General features: G+C 38.3%; 1 protein-coding gene across 1 annotated transcript in view; it reads left to right on the top strand.

Moving 5' to 3' along the window:
• The first annotated feature begins 4,770 nt into the window (after nt 1-4,770).
• Nucleotides 4,771-22,851, top strand: part of xkr4 (XK related 4) — a 105,205-nt gene continuing 87,124 nt past the window's right edge. The window contains exon 1 of the mRNA XM_056476505.1: nt 4,771-5,529. Coding sequence (XP_056332480.1) covers nt 4,844-5,529 — 686 coding nt within the window. The 5' untranslated portion in view covers nt 4,771-4,843. The remainder of the gene's footprint in view (nt 5,530-22,851) is intronic.

The raw sequence follows: 22,851 nt of genomic DNA, 5'->3' as shown, positions 1-22,851 counted from the left end.
TGGAATAATACTAGTAACATTGACTTTTTAGTAGGACATTTACAATTAGTAATGTATGTTTGATTGCTGAAAAAAAAATCCAAGATGGTTTTAACTGATTGACCAAGCTGGTTTTAAAAGGGTTTTGAACATTTCCAAGCTGGTCTTAGTTAAAGACCACATCCAACTACAGTACATCCGGCTTAAGTCAACTACCACCCAACCAGCTTGGAAGTGACTAATACAAGCTTGAAACTAACCAAAAAGCATCACACCACACTGATTGCTTTGGTCAGAACCAGTTGAAAAGAACCAAAATGCAGTCATGTGACAAAATCCCCATCACTCATTGGCCAGATGTTTTTGACATATTTCCTAAACTGCTTTTCGATTGGTCAGAATTAACATGTGGGAAAATGCCAATGGAACTCCTGCAAGTAAACAAACCGGCTGACACAAAATATCACTTTATACTATGGAGGGACGACTGCACTGGCTGATTGTATCCCTGGTCATAGTATGCTATATAGTTTGTATACATCACTTTAGACAAACAATACATTTCGAGAAAGAAGCGCAGCTGCGGCTGGAAAACAATATTTTAATGCATTGGATTATGTTCTCACCACAAACGAACCGCTCCAGGGTTCGTTTGAAAACACACTGAGACCACCTTTACATTTACACCTACCCAAACGAACCACACCAAGAGGGAAAACGAACTCTAGTGTGATTAGATAAGATTATTCTTGACACACTATATCACTGAAAAAATCTTAGTAGAGAAAATGACATTTAAATTTTGAAAACAACAATTTTTTATGAAATTTAATTTTGGCAGTAATGAAATCAGTTTTGATATCAGGAATTCACCTATTAATACATTAAAGTGATAGCATTTATCCAGTGTTGTGCAGTGCATATATCCAGTGTTGATAGTGTCACCTTTTTCACCCCTAGTTAGTGAGTTTGCAGCTCTGATAAAGGAGCCAATTATTGATCGCTTTAGACTGAAGATGCTCTGGAGGAGGAGCTTAGTCCAGACGCATGTTCTTTATGTTCATTGTTATGAACCCTTTGGGGTCAGCTAACACACTGGAATCTCAGTGAATACTTGCCTTACAGACATAAGAAATCTGCACAAAGCCTGAAATCTCTACTTTTAACACTAAAGAGGAAGTTATTTCAACGGTTTTTGTAATTTAATCTATTTTAAAATAAAATTCACATAAATATAGTACCCTGACTTTTGCTAAACGTGTATATTTAATTTTTATTTCATTAAAATTACAAAACACAAAAGAGTTCTGAGTATTTTTGCCTTGACTGTATGCATTTCAGCATCCATTTTCACATGCCTTTGTCTTGGTGTGCTTCTGCTACCTAGCAACTTTCTGCTAACAAAAACATACAATTCTGTTAGCACAAACATAACCTTACTTCAGACATCTCTTTCAAACTTTCAACAACAACATTTTCAGTGTGGTGAAAAAATATTGCCCTCACACTTGCAGTATGTTTACCTCAGAAAACCTCATGGAACCCCCTGGAAAACGAGATGTTAGATCTCAAAGGGTTACAAGCACAATTGCACGTGGCAATATTCAGAAGATGAAATCGGGTAACATGTAAGTTATTGATTCTTATTGACAGGATGACGTCTGATAAGGGGCGTAGCAACTAGGGAGGATGGAGGGGATACGCCCCCCTCACTTTTAGAGCCAAACCATTTAGAAACAGGTGATTGATAATTATATGAGCGTAAACTTTTGAATCTCGTTCAGCTGTTTCCCACACGTTTAAAATATCCACTACACCTCTGCATCTGACAAAAAAAATTTTGAGACAGTTGCTTGCTGTTAAGTGTCATTGGTGATTTCATATTTGAAATTTGATCGTAAGCTTTTGGAGAATTCGATATTTCCCCATTCAAAGAGATAGGAGCAGCACTTGTATGCCACCAAGGAAAATGACTTGCCTTATGCTGAGTTAACTCGCCAACAGGTTTTCACAGGCAAATCTGTGCTCATTCATGTGACTGACAGTCAGTAGTATGAATTTAAAAAGACATGGTCTGAGAGAATGTTTGGCCAGTTCCAATGGAATTTAAAGCTTAATATCTGGACCTGTCCGCAATTCAAAATTATGCTCTGTGAAATAAGTTCTGACTGAAAAACACATCAGCGATGACCCATAGCCAATGAGAGAGCAAGATAGGTTACAGGGCAGGGGGGTTTGGGGAGGAGTTATAGACTACAATATCAGAATAAGTCAACTTTACAATAACACTTAACAGACACAAAGAAGAAATATTATTATTTATTGACCTCCAACTCTTTTTTTCTCACTTTGCAGAATGCAGAATCCTACTCTGCATCTCCACAAACATTTCCTCCTTCGTAGTTTTTTTTTTGTTGCCCTTTTTACCCAAGCCATTTTAATCACAGATTATTAAAAAATACTTAATGCAGGATACCATTTTCAGTCTCAATCATTTTTATTTACTTATCACATTTTGCCTGAATTCGTGAGCCAGACAAAAGTTGTCTGTAATTGTTTTTAGTGTAATGCAGTGTGTATCCTCCTGTCAATGATCCATCGTGTAATGTGAACCCTTCAGCAGCTGATTTATTCTCCAGAGAGTCGTGCATAATAATGATGCGCGGACGGCGGTTATATCCGCGGGCGCTGTGGATAATCCAGTGGGTCAGGCAGGTCGGGTAATAAAAAAATAAATTATGATTAATTGTGGGTAGGTCATGGGTGGATGTAGTAGGACATTGGCATTGGACCAGCAAAAAAGCAGCAGAGAGTGGACTTTGCAGAATGGGATGATGAGATGCCCAAAATAATGGAAGAATTGCAAGAGTGCTGTTGAAACTTTCAGTTAGTGGAGTCATCAGAGGAAGATCTGCTATCATTCTGGGAGAAACAAGATCGCTTATTTACATGACTGCAATGCTTTGTCAGGAGAATATTGTGCATTCCTGCAACAAGTGGTGTGAGTGAATGTTCATTTAATGCAGCTGGCTGGGTTTTGGAGGTGAGGCGGAAACGCCTGAATCCTGGCACAGTAGATGCTGTTCTGTTTTTGCAAAGTACACAGAAAAATGCCAAGTAAACATAGCTGCCGTTTAGGCTGAAGTGGCACCATTTTTTGTTACCTTTTTCTGTATCTGTAAAAGCTAAAATTTCTTATTTTTTACTACGTGTATCTATTTGAAAATGAAGAAAATGTTGTCTAAAGACAAACTTTTTTATAAATAAATATTCATTTAAAAATGTTTATGATTAATGTATTATTTTACTATCAGAGATGTGCTCACTGAATCTACTGTTCATAACGAACGATCCACAGTGACCTATCATCATGCCTAAAACAAAGAATTAGAATTATTAAATTCATACACACACACACATTATTAGTATGAAGCCACGGATTTGGGTGTAATTTCAGCTGATCCGAGCATCTCTAGAGCAGTGTTTCCCAACCCTTTTCCTGGAGGCACACCAACAGTACATATTTTGGATGTCTCCCTTACCTGACTAATTACCTTCAGGTTTTGGAGTCTCTTCTTATGTTCTAATGAGGTAATTCAGGTGTGTTTGATTAGGGAGACATTGAAAATGTGTACTGTTGGTGTGCCTTCAGGAACAGGGTTGGGAAACACTGCTCTAGAGCATAATCATCAGTCATTACGATTAAAATCTAAAATGGCTTGCCATAATTGTAGGAATAATTTAAAGTTCAATCGGCTTGCCATACACCTTCTGCATATAGAGTGCACAATAAGCCACAGTTATGAACTGAGAACATGAGCTTTCCATGGTGCTGAACCTTTTAAACACCATGAGACCGAGACGAGAACGCCTTTGGAACATAATAGCTGCTTATTATCCAGCATACATGCTAAAATTTGGTTTACCTTCATATACTTTTGTTGGAATCTTTTATTTTTTCTGTTGATGGTGATTTTATTTTATTTTTTACATTTAAATGTGACAGTACTGATTTTGCACAACATTAATGATATTATCATCATTAATGACATTTAGGCATTAATTTAGCCTACCCAATTCACCTATACCGCATGTCTTTGGATATAGCATATAGCATAGCCTATGTATATTTCTTTAATAATTTAAAGCTGTAATATTCTTGTGTGCTATTTAAATATATTCGACTGAATTAATTAACGATATTAGCTGTTAGTTCAATGCAGCAGCTAGCATATTCAGACTTTATATTCGTAAATCAATTGTTTTTCTATAGGCTATGTGATGAACGTTTCAAATAGTTGACCAGAATTGTATTTATATTTTATTATTTCAGATGGTTTGAAAATTATAAAGTGGTTATAGTAGGTGTGCAGTGCAGTGTGAAAGAAATAAAAGAAACCAGCCACGAGCGCGTCCTAATATTTATTATAGGAGCTGTGTACTTTTGACTGGCCGCTGGCGTCCAGCGTAGACATGTGTGTTCAATGTAGGGTGGAATCCGAAACCGCACGTTTACAAATGCCATAGCAACCGAGCGGGCACATCTTTAATATAGCGCTGCCGTAGACAATATTATCTGCACAACCGTGGAGTTGGCGAAAGGCTGCGCTGCAAGAGCTGGATATCGAAGACCGCGACGTGCGCCTGAAGAAGAGTTGCAAAGCAATGATGTCATAGTTTTAAGTAGGAGCCATGGGAGAGCATATGGTTCGTACCCGCTACCGAAAGGAAGTGTTGCTTTGTTATGAGCAGGCGGCGCTGTAGCTGGCGGAAGAGGAGGTCGCCCAGCCCAGTGTCTCTTCGCCTGGAATAGAGAGAAGCCGAGGAGAAGACGCGAAAACGGTGGGAAGACAAAGCTGCTACAATGGCCGCAAAATCCGACGGGGTGCTAAAGATGAAGAAGAGCGATGTAGCATTCACGCCTTTGCAGAATTCGGATCACTCAGGTTCGGTTCAAGGGCTCGCTCCGGGATCGCAGCCGGATTCTGGAACCGGAGAGGCGGACTTCGTCAACGGGGAGTCGCGGTGCTGTGGCTCAAATTCGACATGTCTCCGCCTCGGCAGGGAGCAGCAGAAATACACGGTCTGGGACTGTCTGTGGATCCTCGCCGCAGTGGCGGTTTATTTCGCGGATGTGGGCACTGATGTTTGGCTTTCTGTCGACTATTACCTCCGCCGCGACTACTGGTGGTTCGGGCTAACGCTGTTTTTCGTGGTGCTCGGCTCGTTCTCGGTGCAGGTCTTCAGTTTCCGATGGTTCGTCCATGATTTCAGCACCGAGGAGAGCTCCGGTGGCGGCGGAGGAACGGCGAGCTGCTCTCATATGGACGGGAAGCTCCTCAGCAGCTCCGCTTCGCACGGAGACGTTGGAGCCCACCCGTCCACGCCTCAAAGACAGGCGTCCACGGCGAGCAAGAGCAACACCACGAGCAACAGCAGCAACAGCGCTACCGCAGCCCGGACTAGTAAGACACGCTCAGCGTCCTGTTCCCTCTGTATCTGGCTCTTGCAGTCCGTCATTCACATCCTACAGCTCGGACAAATCTGGAGGTGAGTTTGAGCAGCGCTTTATTTTCAATGGCACTTGTGATATAAAGAGCGGGGGTCGTCTATTTACTCCCCACAGCACGCATTTTGTTTAGAGCAGCGTGGTTGAACAAGCTTGTTCTTGAGTTTGGACTGGCAGACACGTTTAAGGCCTATAATCACACTGTGGAGGCTGGAAAGCTGATTTAACTTCTTGTCAAGCTCATAATCACACTGTAATGGCAACAGAAGAAGAGAAGTGTTTGATTTGTAGATGACCTGACTTGATACAGAATGATTTCTGGATTGAACTGAGCTTGGATGACTATAGAGTTTATGAGAATTATAGACACTCACTGACTCTTCCTATTAGAATCTATCATTAATGTAATTGAGAATAAACCTCATATAGACAACGAAGGCTATTAGTGGATGATTGATCATCTTGTATGAAAAGTAGCTGCAAATATTTCCCCCAGTGGCATCTTACAGTGTGTGAGGTTATTGGCTCACACATGGGATTGTATTCTCATTGCTGGTCAATACTTCAGTTTAACACTTACATTGGTGATAGAACCAATGAAAAGGATCACTGAAACATATTCGCCTTCACAGAGTTTGCCCATCGTGATCTTCAGAAACCTGAATGAGTGTTGATCAGTATGTTTGATAGAGTGAGATTCCATTTACTCAAAGTCTTTGACCCAGAGGATTGTGTTTGGACACTGTCCAAACTGTAAAGCATGGGCAATTGCTGTATTGGAAGTAGGCCATCAAAGCCGTGGTCTAATAGTGATTGCATAGACGAGGTACATTGTGATTAGCTTTAAAGACCCCATTATGAAATTGCACGCTGCTGTCATTACTTACAGATGTGGCTAGAATAGATGCAATCTGCTGCTCACGGTTCTCCTCCTGTATTTGTATCCATTGAGCTTTGAGTTTGAAGAATGTTGCTCTGCGAGAGTTGCTAAATGAATAAAAGCCAGCAGCGGGAAAGCTGAATGGAATGACTTAATAGCACACTTCACAAAACTAGGCCATGACCACACCAATGCAGCCCAATCTATTTTCACATGGTTTGGCTTTCTCTGATTTGGAAGGATCGTTTTTTTAACTTATTCCTTTTCTCTGATTTTTTTTGGTGTCATTCTGGTGGTGTCACATGGTGTGTGGTGACGGGAGTGAAGCTGACATGGTTGTGCGGTTGTGTGCTCTCAGAGGGGGAGGATTGTTGAGACATGCGCTGCACGTGGCACTGTGCAAAAGGTTCACCAGTCTGGGGACGTCTCACAAAGCAAAGCAATTTAAAAATAGCTTGCTTCGCTAATAAAGTTCTCAATATTCAACAAAGGAATTATGTCAGGCTGAGTGCCAGAAATGCTGTTTGATTGTGGAAGGCGAAAAAAGGTCTAAGTTTAGCCATCATATGCTGGTGTATGCATAATGTTGTTTTCCCATAGTAATGTGGAGGGAAAACCCTCTCGGAAGGAGAACACTGTTGTGTTGCATGAAAACAGTTTTCATTATAGCACTTACATGTGACCTTTAATTCAAAGGAATACATCTCACATGCATTAGGTTTCCATCCTTTTGCTGAATCATGGCGTTCTGAAACAGTTATTTATTTTTTCCCATTGTAGTCAAGATTTGAATGTATGTCATCATACATTGTGTGTCTCCACTAAAATGTAAAATATGGTTATGTGACTTTACTGAGAATTGCGTAGTTGTTGTCATATTTTGCCCACATAGGCACTGAAGCTAAATTTAGTTGCCAGATCAACTTTTAGAGCTTAATCCTTTTGTGTACACACAATTGACTAAATTACAAGAATGACAACAGCAATTAACAATTAGATTTATTCTTGAAAAATGCAGGTAGTGACATCCACGTTTACAAAAATGCTCTACAGTATGTACAGAACTGAGCAGAACAAACAGTTGTTAAAGAGGTTATTAAATGTGTATCAGAGATGTCTTTTCTGTATGCACAGAGTAAGAAATCAAAATAAAATGTGATGGTCCGTTTGTTGAATTTAAGTTACATTGCATCTACATGCCAACTAATTCTCATTAGATTATAAGTAGACTGTTAGGTTGGGGTTAGGGCTAGTGTAAGTTGACATGTACTTGCAAAGTTTCTTATAAATGTCTATAAATGTCAGTTAAATGTATGTTGAAGGAGCATATCAACAGATATTAAGCAGGTAGTCTACTAATACTCAAATGGACCATCAAAATAAAGGGTTACCATAGATTATAATACAGAAATGAAGAATAATCCTATAATAAACTTAAACCCAAACGCTTAATAAGCAACTTGCAGCTGCCTGTTTATTAGCTCCATAAACTGGATGGCTTCAGCCCAAAATGCTTAATAGGCATTGCTTGAAGTGCTTTGAAATGTGCATTTTTTATTTTATGTTTGATGTAATCTCAACTGAAACAAGAAAGCGTAGAGTAGACATAGGGTGTGTCTCAATCAGCACCCAAGTTCAGTTGTCAGTGCACTGATCGAGGTGTCTGCCATTTTAAGTGCTGTCTCAATTGCAGAATTCTTCTAGTGCACTGAAATATTCGCGCCCAGAAAAGTCCCATAATGCACTGTGAAAATCAAGGCGCGTAGATACACACTTTGCGGCATTAGTGGATATATGGAAGAGCACAATATGAATCACATGACCAAACATAATAAAAACAAAACAAAAAAATGGGATACATTTTTAGAATAAGAATCTGTTATTTATTATTTCTTTTACTATAAATGAATATAGGTAGATATATTAGCAACAGTCTAGCAGACATTTATAATTGTTTAATGGTCGGAATGTTGCTGTAAATGAAACAATCAAATCATTTAGCTGTAATATACTTTTAAAAACGTGGTGAAAATTATTAAATGAAAATAATTGGCTCTGCTGCTGTTTAGAAATTACAGTTTTGATGTTGTACAATGAGGATGTTCTCATGTCACACTCAGTGTGTGCCAGTGTGTAGTGAACCAAGCTCATCACTGTCCTTATAGTGCCCGAATTTGTGCACACGACTTACTGAAGACGGACCTAGGGTGATGACTGAGGTACATTCATCGAGTAGCTACTCCCATTAACAAATAACAAACAAACAACAAATAGTGTCTCATTTTTATCAAAGCTTTGCCGTTAAGAGTGGTTGAGCTCAAGCACATCAAATGAAAAGCAATGAGAAGCGTCTTGAAGGGAGTGGGGCATGGCAGATACTAGAGAGCATTTGATTGGTCAGAAGAATTGATGAGAAGCTGAAGTATGAGGTGATGTCCAAAAAAAGTTCATCCATAACCATGAGTGAGAAACTGCAAGATTTCCTCTAAATGCAAGTTGTAACACTGTTTTGGAGGACACTTATGGATATTCTTAAAACTAACATACAGATACAAAAAGCGTTATTGTTATTTCACAGGTACTTTATGTGGACATACTGTAGCAACATTTCAAGAGTGTGTTCTTTGAAGCAGCTTAAATAATATTGTGAACTGTAGTGAGACTTTGGTCACTCTATTGTTACTGTGGTGAAAAATAACAGATGCCTAACATTCAAGATCCCAAGACGTTGCTCTGGTTACCACAGTCATCAGATTGTTACCACAATCACTGCAGTTTTAGAAGTGATCTCAACAAGTTTAAAACAATAATTTAGAGAACTCACTTCCGTGTCCTCTGTACCAAACCATTTTCTAATGGAAGCTGCACAAATAAAGTCAATAAATTAAACTAAAAAAAACATAATCTTACTCTACAGTTTTTAAAAAATAGCTGAGAATTTATTATTTAATTACTACTGAAGAAGTTCACGTAAATTAAATTAAAACATAATTCTTAAATTAAATAAAATGTATAATGGAATCCCAAATTGTGATCAGTTTCTTTTTACTTTTATCTAAAACACAGGTGTCAAATCCAGATACTGGAGGGCCACAGCTCTGCATAGTTTAGTTCCAACCCTAATTAAACCAACCCAGGCTCATTCTGAAAACGTAGTCCCGAGGACGTTTTAGAGACCGCGAAATACGTCCTGGGAGGTACGTATTTTTGCAGTTTTTGGTTTTCGCGAATCCGCGAGAGGCCGCTGTGTGTGACTTTTTGGTTTCTCGGACGTTTCCCGCGAGTGCCGTTCGCGCCCGCGCTGTTCTCACGTGAACCCACCAGAGGCCGCTGTCGAACGAACGTCTGTCTGTCCGACTGGCTGAATGATTGACTGGGCGACCGGCCAATCGGCTGGCCGACCCACTCTCCTCCTTCCCCGAACCCAACCAATTTTACCAATTACCGATTCTGTTTTAGTCTTACCTGATTTCTGGAACCACTCTTCCCCGGACTCGAACCCGCTCGTCGTCGTCAGCTCCTTTCTTGCGTCTCGAGTCCGCCGACGCACAGGACGAGCTAACCGGACAAACAGGTTGCGGCGGGAAAGCCCTCCTTAAAAAACATATGTACCTCCGTCTACATAATTCACGGTCTCCAGAAACGTCCTCGGGACAATGTTTTCGCAATGAGCCTGGGTTGAATTAAACACACCTGATAATACTGAGTCCTGAGATCACCTGAGTCCTTCAGTTTTGTTTAAAAGTATACAGGTGAGTGTGTTGAAGCAGGGTTGGGACTAAACTGTGCAGAGCTGTGGCCCTCCGGGAACTGGATTTGACACATGTGATCTAAAATGATCAGAGCTCAAATGAAAATGATATGCAAACATGTAAATTGGAAATAAAGCAGATTTTACATGTCTAATGCCTGGCAATCCAAATACAATCCAAATACAAATACAAGTCCAGTGATCTGTCAGAATCAGTCCTGACTCTCATATCCATTCCCTGAGTATCTAAATATAAACCACGCTATATCATATTTCCTCAATATGTTTTGCAAGATCATTTTTTTAACAACTTGTAATTAATTAATCCCTTATAATTTTGAAAGCTCTTCAACTCTGTTCCTGCATGTGGAGTCCTGCTGATTGCGAGCTACATCACTGCACTGCAAATGAGCATGAACCAAACAATTGTGTACTTGCCACTTGTTGTTGACTGTATGCTGTGTATACGTATGCATATGGGTCTGAATAAAGCATTAAGCATCTGTGGTCACTCAGGGTGTGCAGGGTGTGCTCAGGGTGCACTATTGATTAAACACAGAAACATCAACAGTGTTGGACTTAATTGTTGTTTAATCAATTGTGATCTAAGACGAACATTGCCAAAGATGGATAATAACTGCTTGTATGATGATGAAGCCATAAAACAGGGTTCTTATCTCTCCTATGAAGAGGCTTTCCTAGAGAAAGCTTTCCCGGAGATCCATAATATGTTAAACATGGAGATTTATGTCAACGAGTGTGATTTCATGTATAGTAATGCAAACAAATGGTAGAGCTGAAACAGTCCATTGCTGTTTAACTCCATCCATGTCACCAATGCTCTCACCCACACTGTCTGTCACCAAGAGTGAAGGCAACATCTAGCCTATAATTTAAAAGCAAGGCAGCGGGTATCGGCGAAGAGGATCGACGTGCTTTCAGAAGTCCAGAATTTATACTTCAGGGCCGAATAAAAAAAGCCTGTCATGCTTATGCATGCAGAACACTGCACCTGATTTCATAAGCGCTCATTTAATTCTGCTCTTATTTTGAGCCGAGATCTGTGAAGTGCGTTCTCTGAAAGATGTCAACACACCAGTCAGCCGAGTATTAATAATCAGATGTTTTTAATCACGTCGCACTTGCTACGAATTACACTCAAAGCAAATCAAAACAGAAACGTCTAATGACTCAATAACGTACACAGCCGAATACAGTAACACTTATGGCAACACAATGAACAAAAGCAAACATAAAAAGGAAGAAAAAAACACTCTGTGCTAGTGAAGAACCAACAAAGCAAAAATATAGTCATCCTTACTGAGTAAACCAAGCTTGAGGAGCTTATTATCACACTTTTAGTATCACAAAATGAGAAGAAAATGATTAGGATGACTTCAGCATGGTTGTATTAAAGTTAAAGTCTCTTTAAGAACAAATATTACTCCAGGGTGTCTTGAAGCGACTCTCACATGAGAGGTAAGAAAGATCAGATGTGTGTGCGCTTGCTTGCAGCCGAGTTATGAACTTGTAGTGAGAATTTAATTTCCATTGAACTGTAATGCACATCGAGCCTTTCGACAATTCAAACATTTAACAAAGCTCGGTTTAGGTGCTGTTAACAGAGATTCCACAGAGACATGCAGGAGGTCATTTCATTCCATCACAGACACAGGACAGCTGTTTTCACTGAAGTTGCTGAAGACTTCGCAACCAAAGCTGTGATAGAACACAGAAGAATGCAGTAAATACAGTTAAAGTCAGAATTATTAGCCCCCCTTTGATTTATATATATATTTTTTTCTATTTCTCAAATGATGTTAACAGAGCAAGAATATTTTTACAGTATTTCCTATAATATTTTTTCTTCTGCAGAAAGTCTTAAGACTTCAGAATTTGTTTTATTTCGGCTAGAATAAAGCAGTTTTAAATTTTTTATGAACCATTTTAAGGTCAAAATTATTAGCCCCTTTAAGCTATTTTTTTCAATAGTCTACAGAACAAACCATCGTTATACAATACAATACCTAATTACCCTAACCTGGGGTGCGTTTCCCAAACAACGACGTAACTCGCGGCTGAACTAACATAGTACGATGCATCGTTTGGGAAAAGAACGATGTAGTGTCGAGTGTTTCCCAAAACCTGTAGTTTCTCTATCGCAGATTCATCGTTTGAACCACGTTAGTTATAATATAACCTAAACAGGGTGGAGTAACAACTTTAGAGAAGAACCCCATCACTTCTTTGGGCATGGGTTGCAGTTGAAAGGGCATCCACTGCGTAAAACATATTCTGGATAAGTTGGCGGTTCATTCCGTTGTGGCGACCCCTGATTAATAACAACACTAAGCTGAAAAGAAAAGGAATGAATAAATGAATCTGTTAAAGCTCTTGGAAACCTTTATTTGGAAATAATCATTTTAAAATATCTAAAGATGATTTTGGGGATGGCAGCACAGTGGCGCAGTAGTTAGCACCATCACCTCACAGCAACAAGGTCACTGGTTCGAGTACTGGCTGGGCCAGTTGGCATTTCTGTGTGGAGCTTGCATGTTCTCCGCATGTTGCCATGGGATTCCTCTGGGTGCTCCAGTTTCCCCCACAAGTCCAAAGAGATTCGGTACAGGTGAATTGAATAAACTAAATTGCCCATAGTGTATGTGTGTGAATGCAAGAGTCTATGGGTGTTTCCCAGTACTGGGTTGCAGCTGAAAGTAATGCGCTGTGTAAAACATATGCTGGATAAGTTGGCGGTTCATTCCGCTGTGGTGACTGCTGATGAATAAAGCCGAAGGAAAATTAATGAATGAATAATTTTGGGGATTTTTTCGTCACAGTCCTCCTAGTCAGTTTGATAATATTAATAATTTTTATTGTTATAAAAAATTATTTAATATTTTTTATCACTTTCATAAAAAAATAAAAAAAATAATACATTTTGCTTCATTTTCAAACCATATAGCTTTCATTTACACACATACAGTTTAAATCTTTGTAATATGTTAGTTTAACATAGCTTTTTTATTATCAGTATTGTTAAAAGTGAGGATATTGTTTTGCTTTCAGAGTTGTGCTACACATTATTGTTGTGGTAACAAAAACAAAAACATCAGCATCTATCTGAAACAAATTTAACAGCATAAATGTGTCAGTAAAAAAAATCCCTAGTTTGAATGGGCTTGATGACACACTTCTGTGAAAGCCTGTTGGCTGTTATGTCTCCTGTCACTATTGATAAATATTGATGAAATGTTACTGTTGTCAGTTGAGACATTTAAAGTACTTTGTACTCGCCTTTTGAATTCTTGTTTCTTTTGTAGGCCGGTAAAGAATCCGTGTCATCTCTCAAGACGCATTCTTGCTTTTAATAATCTGAGAAGTGATGACTACATAGGAGGGGTTGATGCAAGTAAGACACAGCATCTGTCCGGGTGGATAAAATAACTGTATTCTAATTCCTGGATCATAAATCTAGTCTGTTTTTCCCACAAATGTGCTTGTCATGACAGGTCCCTGCACCTGCAGTGTGTGTAGTGTGTCATCGTGTGCTGGTGCTGCTGATGACCTGTTTTTCTGAGCTGGTGCTCAGGAGGCTCCTCACCAGATGCAGCCCTGCAGTCCGCCCTTTCTCACACCCACACTATTGTAATTAACATTGGAAAACGCAATTAAAAATGTAAGCATGGCTCATTTAACAAACTAACAAGTTCAAAATGATGCCCTCTGTAATGTATATTTATTCAGAAGAGGACCTGAGTGGAAATGATAGTGGACTGAAGGCTTCTGGAAAAGTTCCCGCTTGGTCTGATGCTGTAGGATGTAGGATAGGGCTGGATGACATGTGCAATATAAAAATCGGAATCATTTTCAATCATCAAGAGATATTATTATGAGTTGAGAAATCGAATGTTTCTGAGCAAACGTTTTATTTGACTTTTTTTAAAAACATTATTAAATAAATCTAATGCACTGATTCACGAAAATAGCATTAAATCAAGCATTCCCCATGCTGCAAAAGTTCCAGGGTTCAACGTTAAGGATTTTTTTCACTGGCCTGATTGGGTCAGTGGTTCAGATTTTTACTTGCCCTGCCAAAATTTTCATTGGCCTCACCAAAATAAGCCACATATTTAAAATAATGTGCCAAAAAGCTAGACTTTAAGTGAACTTAGTACTAGACTTCAAGTGAAGTGACATTTAATATTAAACTAATTTCGAGAGGAGCACATGCTCATGATTTACCCAGCAGCCCCTATTAGCTAATCACAATCCTCCAATCAAAGGATCCCAAGTCACTATATATTTCCTCATTTCCTTTCTACAACTATCTTTGTCTGGAAGAAACCCCCTTCCTTCCACCTTTATCCAGAATGGGTGGCACGGTGGCCCAGTGACTAGCACCGTTGCCTCACAGCAAGAATACCAATGGTGCTGGGTCCTCGCTGGGCCATTGGGTATTTCTGTGGGGAGTTTGCATGTTCTCCCTGTGTCCACGTGGGTTTCCTCCCACCATCCACGTGAGTCTCCACCCACCGTATGCTCTATATTATAGACAAAATAAGCCTAAATCTTTTTTCTAAATGTCTTACTCTCAGGAAGTTCTCCTTAGCCTCAGCTGCGGGGGAGTTTCGAGATCGACCTGAGCTCAATCTCCCCTCGCCCTGCGAAAGGGAGGGAGCCCTGGGCCTGAGGATCCGAGGGCTCTCTCCAGGGACAGCATGCCAAACAAGCTATGTATAAATCATGAGCTAAGTGTAAACTCTTGAAATATAAAAAAAAAAAATTAATAAATGTAAAATGAGCAAAATTCTAAGTATTATGCAAACAAAAAAAGCAGTATGGAAATTGTGCAGGTATTTTATTTCAGTTCTAAATTATTTAACAAAAGGTGGCTGACTTTCCAAACTGACGGCAAACTGTGCAAAACATCTCTTCCTTTTTTTCATTGTGTTTTACGTAAAATGTCTGCTTCCAAGACATTAGAGACAGACGATTTCTTTTAACCTCATAATTTGATGTTGTCGCCATATTGCAGTCTCTTCACTGTACTGGTTGTTACCAGGTTATGGGAAAAAATAATGTGCTCACATCCAATCAGATAAGAGAAACTGAAAAGCAGTATGATGTTTATGACATCACAGAAATGGCGGCATTTAAAGGCTTAAAAGCACAAACTGTTTCTCGATTCTAAGACTGTAGTTGCACGCAATTGACAAATTGTCACATGCGATTGAAACTTTAGTGACAAGGCAGGACTGTAACGATCCTGTCTACTGTCCCAAGCATCTCTCACGCAGGCCCTGGGCCATCGTGCAGTCCTTATTGTTGAGCCCTGAGTTCATTTACATAATTTTACTTCAGGGGAAGGCATATGACACGGTAACCATTGTATTCTGATTGTTGATCTTTCATAATCTTTGTGGAGGCAAAGATTTTAACTAAATTTGACAGTCATGGCTACTATTATTTTAATGGACTTGTAGTGAACTTGACCTACACTTTTCTTTGAAAGTAGCTCCTTATGTCCACGTCTCACCTGAATTTTACACCATAAGCCTGACTGGAAAATTTCCTTGCAGTTTTTGGCTCTGTGAATATCCAAACCTACCATACACCCGCTCACTTAACAGCAGGGATAGACACAGCCACTCACATTGTTCATATGTGTTTAGCGGTAGCGCCTGAGTACAAAATGTGAATTAACCCTTTCATACCTTAATGAGAGTTGATAGGGCATTATTTTATTTTGGAGGCGATTCAGTTATTGGTGGGGACATTTCAATAATTAAAGGATATTGGTGGGGGCCTGTCCCCTCAAACCATGCAACTGTAATTCTACACCCTTGATTTATTTATTCATTTCTTTTTTGGCTGCATACCTGTATATAAAACATAGGGCGGCATGGTGGTGCCGGGGGTAGCACTGTTGCCTCACAGCAAGAAGGTCATTGGTCGAGTCCTGGCTGGGTCAGTTGACATTTCTGTGTGGAGTTTGCCTGTTCTCCCTGTGTTCGCATGGGTTTCCTCCAGGTGCTGCGGTTTTCCCCACAAGTCCAAAGACATGCGCTATAGGTGAATTGGGTAAGCTAAATTGTCCGTAGTGTATGTGTGTATGTTCTGGTCTTCCAGGTTGGGGATTGAGCGTTGGGCTAACGACCCACCCCGTAAAGATTAGATACGAAACAACAACATGGTGCAGCTAAAAATCAAGTTCGATATATACAACCCTGGGAGTAAGTATAAATTATAAACATAAAACATACATTATAATATAAAAAACTTAAGTATTATTTTTTATGCAGAAATTAAAATCCACTAAACTATTTTGAGTGACCCATTACAATAGTCACATTAATGTGACAAATATTAAACATACCTCTGTATGGCACATTAATTGTGCAGCAACGCATATTTTAGCAAAATGCATATATTTTTGTTAAAGTTATCGTACGTTTTATGCTCATACATTGCTAGGAATAAAATGGAAATATTATGTATGTGTAAGAGCTGCTTAAAACTATGTGTTAACTATATCTTATAGGTTATATCAATGTGCTTAATTTGAAGAATGACTCATGCTTAGGACACATTGGACTATGGACTTTCCCTGCAGCAGCTCCCTCTGTGTTCTCCACTATTAAACTATTGTATATTATTTATTTTTAAAAAATCTATTCAGTCTCGTAATTTTATATCAGCGATTGTTTTAATAATAAATATACATTTCTGAACATTCTGAAGTTGGAGGCAGAATCGGATACAGTAAATCTACTGCTGTTTCATGTATACTGATATCACAACTAGGAGTCCTCACATTTCACAGCCCTCACACTAGACGTCTTTCTACAGAATTTGTGATGTTGACTGATAGGACAATACAGTAGAATCTCTTCTGTACACACACTATTAGATAAAATATGTAAAAAAAAACTGGTAGAAACATTACCAAAGTACTAATATGCAGAAGACATTTCACACAATTGGTCAACCCACAACATTAAAGTATAATGTAATAAAAGTAATAAACATTAGAAGCTCTATTTTAACGATCTATTCAATTCAATTCAATTCACCTTTATTTGTATAGCGCTTATACAATGTAGATTGTGTCAAAGCAGCTTCACATAAAAGGTAACAGTAAATAGGAACAGTGTAGTTCAGTTTGTAGTGTTTAAGTTCAGTTCAGTTTAGCTCAGTTCAGTGTGGTTTAATAATCCCTACTGAGAGTCCAAATACTGAAGAGCAAATCCAACGATGCGCAGCTCTAGGCGCAAAGTCTAATGTGCAGGGCGCAAAAGCATTAAGGGCGTGTCCGAATCCACTTTTGATATTTTAAGGATGGAAAAATATGGATTGCGCCGCAGCGCATAGTCTAACAAGGTTATATATATAACTTATTCTCTTAATGAGTTATGATTGTGTTTAAGAATAAACCAATCAGTATCTTATCTACCATTCCCTTTAAGAGTCAGTTGCATCACGCCATGGCGCATTTGCTATTTACATGGCGGACTTTGTAAGTGGAAAAACTGAATGCTTCACTAGCAAGAAAACAGTTAAACAGACCATCTGCAGCATGAGGATAAAGAACAAGCCTCCTCCATTCAGCGTCTTTACTTTCTCTCTTTTGTGGGTAAGGAAACGGTGTTGTACGCGCTTCACTGAAGACATCCATTAGCCTACATATCGTTTTGTTTGTGAAGCGCAAAGATTTGTTTTAAAAACTATTTCTAGTTTTACAACTACAGTAATATTTACTTACAATACTCCTGTGTTGACTGTTGCTTGCCTGATCATTCTTCATTCCATAAACCTGCGTTTGAATCTGCACTTCCGTTGTTAGCGTCCACTCCACATTACATTAACACAGGTTCTTGCTTCAAAGTTTGTAGATATGTTTTTCCACAATTTCAAATAACAACAAAATAAAATATACACTTTTCTGCAGTTTCTTCATTAAAAAAACCTTCACACTTTTCAGAGTCACAACACAAAGTGTAATGTAAGTAGAGAGAGAGAAAAGAAAAATCGTTGTGAAAATTCAATTCCCTTTCACATCAAAACTTTCATCAGTAAAAATAGCTCAAAATCATAACAAAATAAGGAGAAAAGGCAAACAAAATTAATCTTTGGCTTTTCCAAATGCTTTTAAAGGAAACAATTGATAAAACAAGACATATACTCACAAGCTTAACAGTGCATTGTGGGAATACATGTGTGTTGAAAGTATGTTTGGTGTGTGGGTTAACTTGAGGCAGTCACATTGGCCAGCTGATTAGCAACTTCCGGCGTACACTTCAGTGGTAGTCTGGACATAAAGTGGCAATAGATCAGAAGGGATGGCCTTACAATTTTCTCGGATGGACTACTATACTTGCTGCATAGTGACTTGGAGAATGTTCATTTCTGGAAACCAGCTCCTACATTCAGCATGTGTCCCGCAGACGTAACTTTCCTGCTTCTACCCAGTGAGCTATCACACCTCCATTTACATTTTCTAAAGGTATTTATATGATTGCCTCACTTCCTTTTACGTGTGTTTCCATTTTATTGGCTGACAACAACACCGTGACGTCTCCTTCCCCTTTCCGTCACATACGTATTGGTATGGATTCTAATATAAGGTATCATTATCCTCGTAATAATCATTGCTGGTATGAGAGGGCCTCTAAACATGCTTTTCCTCAAGTTGGTTTATTGACATTGTTTAATGTTGGAAGCTTGTATTATTTTCTGTGGAGGGATATGAAGTCTGATATTGGATATCTACCAATATTCCTCTCTTGCTTCCTCTAGGTGTGATGTGTGATCAAGATTAGACGATAATTGGTCCTCATTATGCACCTGCTATTTAAACCATATCTACATGCTTAGGCTTTTATGGTCTCCGCTGTGCTTTAATGCTTACTGACTCGTGTTTAATATTGTATTGAATACACGGATCTGCCCTGATTATTTATGTGGGTGGGGAAGAATTATTGCTGATTGCTGGAGTTTAAAACAAACCATTTTTTAATAGCCTATGAAATTGCTACAGATTCAGATGACAGAGAATGGAACTGTAGTTTTATGAAAGAGGATCTGTAGATGGCCTCTATTGAACCCTGTAATACTGAAAAAGTCTGTTTGTGACTCAACAGCTGGATGTTAGAGTTTTACTTCACTCAAAAATGAATCAACACATCCTATGCTGACGTTGGGGGATTGATTGAAATGAAATCACAAATGTGACTGAGCAAAGCTCTTATCATTACAAACAGAACGTTTAACTTCTTTCGTTGATTCATTGCTATGGAATCATCTGATAGAAGGATTTATTTCAAACGTGACTAAAGTTTAGAATAAAATCATGTGGGGTATTTTCGCATGCAACATTTACCGTAGCAGGAACAAAACGTCAACATGAGGTCAGATCAACATTGCCCCCCAACGTTGTGGGACGTTACATTTTGTTCGGAAATAAAAAAGGCGTTGACACCAGAACCCAACGTCAGGCCGACATCAATGTCTAATGTCAGACAGATGTTGCATTTTGGTTACTTTCCAACACAACCTAAAAACAACAAAATATCAATGTCTAATGATGTTACAGCTTGACATTGTGTGGACGTTACCAATATGATGTCTATCAGATGTTGGATTTTGGTTGCCATACCTGACGGATAAATATCAATATTTGATGTCAATATGACGTTGGTTTCAGATCAGAGATGCCCAAACTAGGGCCCACGGGCTAAAGTTGGCCCATGGTAACCTTTAATTAGCCCACCAGGGGGAGGGTTGGGGTTAATGCCTTTTAAGAAACATTGTCATTTCCAATTTAATGTAACCTTTGATTTGTTAGTATTATTTATAAACTACAAAAAAAAATTAAAGGTTTGAATTAACTGCTGTAAATTAATCCAATACAAAAAAGAAAAAAGAATATACAAGAGAATATACAAACTCCTCACAGAAACACCCACCGGCCTGGCGGGGACCAGGGACGGCAGTGTTCTTGCTGTGGGGCTATCAGTGCTAAGCACTGGGCCGCCGTGCCACCCGATCTATGGTAAAGGAGGAGAATGGGGAGGAAGGGGGGTTTCTTCCAGACAAAGGTAAATGTGGACTGTAGTTATTTATAGTAACTTATTAGTTAATAATAAATTAGTTTATAAACTTCACTTATTTATATGCTGTTGTTATGTGTTAGAAACTGAAATTAAATTAATTAAATTATTAGTTCAAACTATATTGTTGAATGCTTTCTTACCATAATTTTTTCATTTTTATTAAATTTTATTTTAATGTCATTCCATGTCCTGTTATTTATTAGATTTTTTATTCACCAAATTTAATTAAAACCTCTATAAAACTATCACAGCACGGCATAATGAACTTTATTTTAAATCTTCTGAAGATTTTTCCCAATTATAAATCACAACTCAACATTGCAGACCCTGCAATGTTACTAATGCAAATTCACACATTGTGATATCGATGCTGTAACTATATACTGTGCAGCACTAAAAAAATATCCTGGCTGTTTTAAGCTCAGTGTAACTGTCATACATGACAGTTTTTCGATTCGCTACAGGAATACACCTTTATGCACCTCCAGGAGCCACGTGAGGCACTTTTTATTATGAATGAATGTGGTTTGTTGGGCTTTAACTGTTGAACAAAAACACCATTTTCCATGGTAGAGCTTGAAAGAGGAGCCAGAGCATTTAAAAAAATACTTCTGATTAAATTCAACTGAAAGAAGAAGTCTTAATCTAGGTTTCCTTGAGGATGAATAAATCATGGGCTAATTTTCATTTTTGGGGTGAACTAACCCTTTAACAGCTGTTGCCTCGCTGTTGGCTTGAAAATAAGTGCGAAAGTCAGAACGGAGCCTCCTTCGGCAGCCAAAATCAATAATACTGCTCTTACCTTCTCCAAATCCTCTGGGATTTGACTTCAAGATGCTTTTCTCAGAGAAATGAGCTCGTGGATGGCGATCAGATGAACATCAGCGTCCTGATAGGAAAGATTAATCTTACTCATTTAATGAATTTGTTTCTTATCGCCTCACTTTTGTCAGGTCATCTGTTGACTCAGCAGAAATTGAGAAGAACTGTAAACTCTGCTCTTTTGTGCCCCAAGTGGATGTTGTTTATATGCTCACTCTTGGTGCGTGTTTGTATTGAAACGCTCTGTTTTGTTTGGCTGAAAGGTGGTGACAAGGGAATGATCCTTCTAATGCCACAAACACAAGCAAGGCCTGGCGCAGGTTGCCCACCTTGAATGAATATTTAACATTGCGTGCTGTGAGAGACCTGACTGCCACCTCTTGCATTATTTACCACATTGTGGCTTGTCTGTAATGCTCAGGTGGTGTGTGGTGTTCTCCCTCACTATTTCACTTCTTAAAGTGACCAGAAAACACTAACACAAAACCGCAAGGATCATTTGCAACGTGTAGAGTGTAACAGTGTTTCTCTTCTTATCCAGCTTAAATTTTAACACCATTTAATCTCCAGTATGAGTTGTTTTTAGAGCAGCAGCTTTGAAAATAAGTCTAGAGATTTATAGAAAGGAAGTTTATAAATGACCATCTTTGTGTCAGTTTTAAAAGCTCAGTTCTTTTCTTGGCTGCAGTGGTTTATGATGGAGACTTTTCAGGTGTTTCTCTTGAGAAAAAGATGTCAGTGATGTTGTGCATGTTTAATATATTGTAATTTTTAAAGCCAAATGTGAAATTTCCATACAAGTTCAAATTTCTTTCATCAAATATTATTTAAGGGGACCTATTATGCTGAGGCTATTAACTTAGGGCCATTCACACATCATGTCTTTTGCGCGGACAAGCAGTGTTTATTTTGTTGACGAAAATTTTTTGTCATAATTTTCATGACTAAAAAGTTTCTACAGACAAAACCTAGATAAAAACTAAATAAAAATTAAGTGATGATGACGACAACTGTAATAAAAACATACTGAAATTTTCATTGACTAATAAAAACGAGACGATTGAGGGAAGGTTTTTGGAAAATATCTAATTAGAATTAATCTTGGTTTGATTTAATTTTAAGTTAGATTATTTTGTACAAATAAATGTATACAAGCAATATGTGCGCAAGAAAATTAACACATTTACGCCAGTGTTAATTTTGACAGCGAATTTTGATTTATTAAATTTTATTAGTCAATTTAATATTTAATTAAATTAAACTAAATACATTTTAGTCAACTAAATATCAAGTAGATTTAGTCAACTTTAATCTTATGAATATTAGTAGACTAAAACTAAAATTAGTCAGAAGACTATAATATGACTAAAACTAAAATTGAATTTTAGTCAAAAGGCTAAATCAAAATTCGCTGTCAAAATTAACACTGGTGTTTAATTTTCCTGCGCACATATTGGGAGTGACGTGACAAGAACTGACCGTTTAGCTTCATACTTTGTATGGGAAACACACATTTGTACTTCAAAGAGAAAAAAAAATACAAAATGAAAATACCAAACAAGTTCATAATATAGTTGATCAAAAGTGACCGAGATTGAGCAAAGTTTGACTACATTTGTTCTCTTCAAAAGGGAAATAGTTAGCTAATATGTAGCTTAGATTTACATTAGACATAGACATTACAATATTTTCATTTATTTTTATTTTTATTGATTTATTTATTGTTCTGTCATTTATTTTCAGTGTAAAATTATTACTGAAGTTTAAAAGCCAAAAACTTTTTTTCACTTATTTT

Source organism: Danio aesculapii, chromosome 2 (genome assembly GCF_903798145.1).
Source record: "Danio aesculapii chromosome 2, fDanAes4.1, whole genome shotgun sequence".
Lineage (NCBI taxonomy): Eukaryota > Metazoa > Chordata > Actinopteri > Cypriniformes > Danionidae > Danio > Danio aesculapii.
Note: the sequence above shows the minus strand (reverse complement) of the source record. Positions and strands in the feature narration are given on the sequence as shown.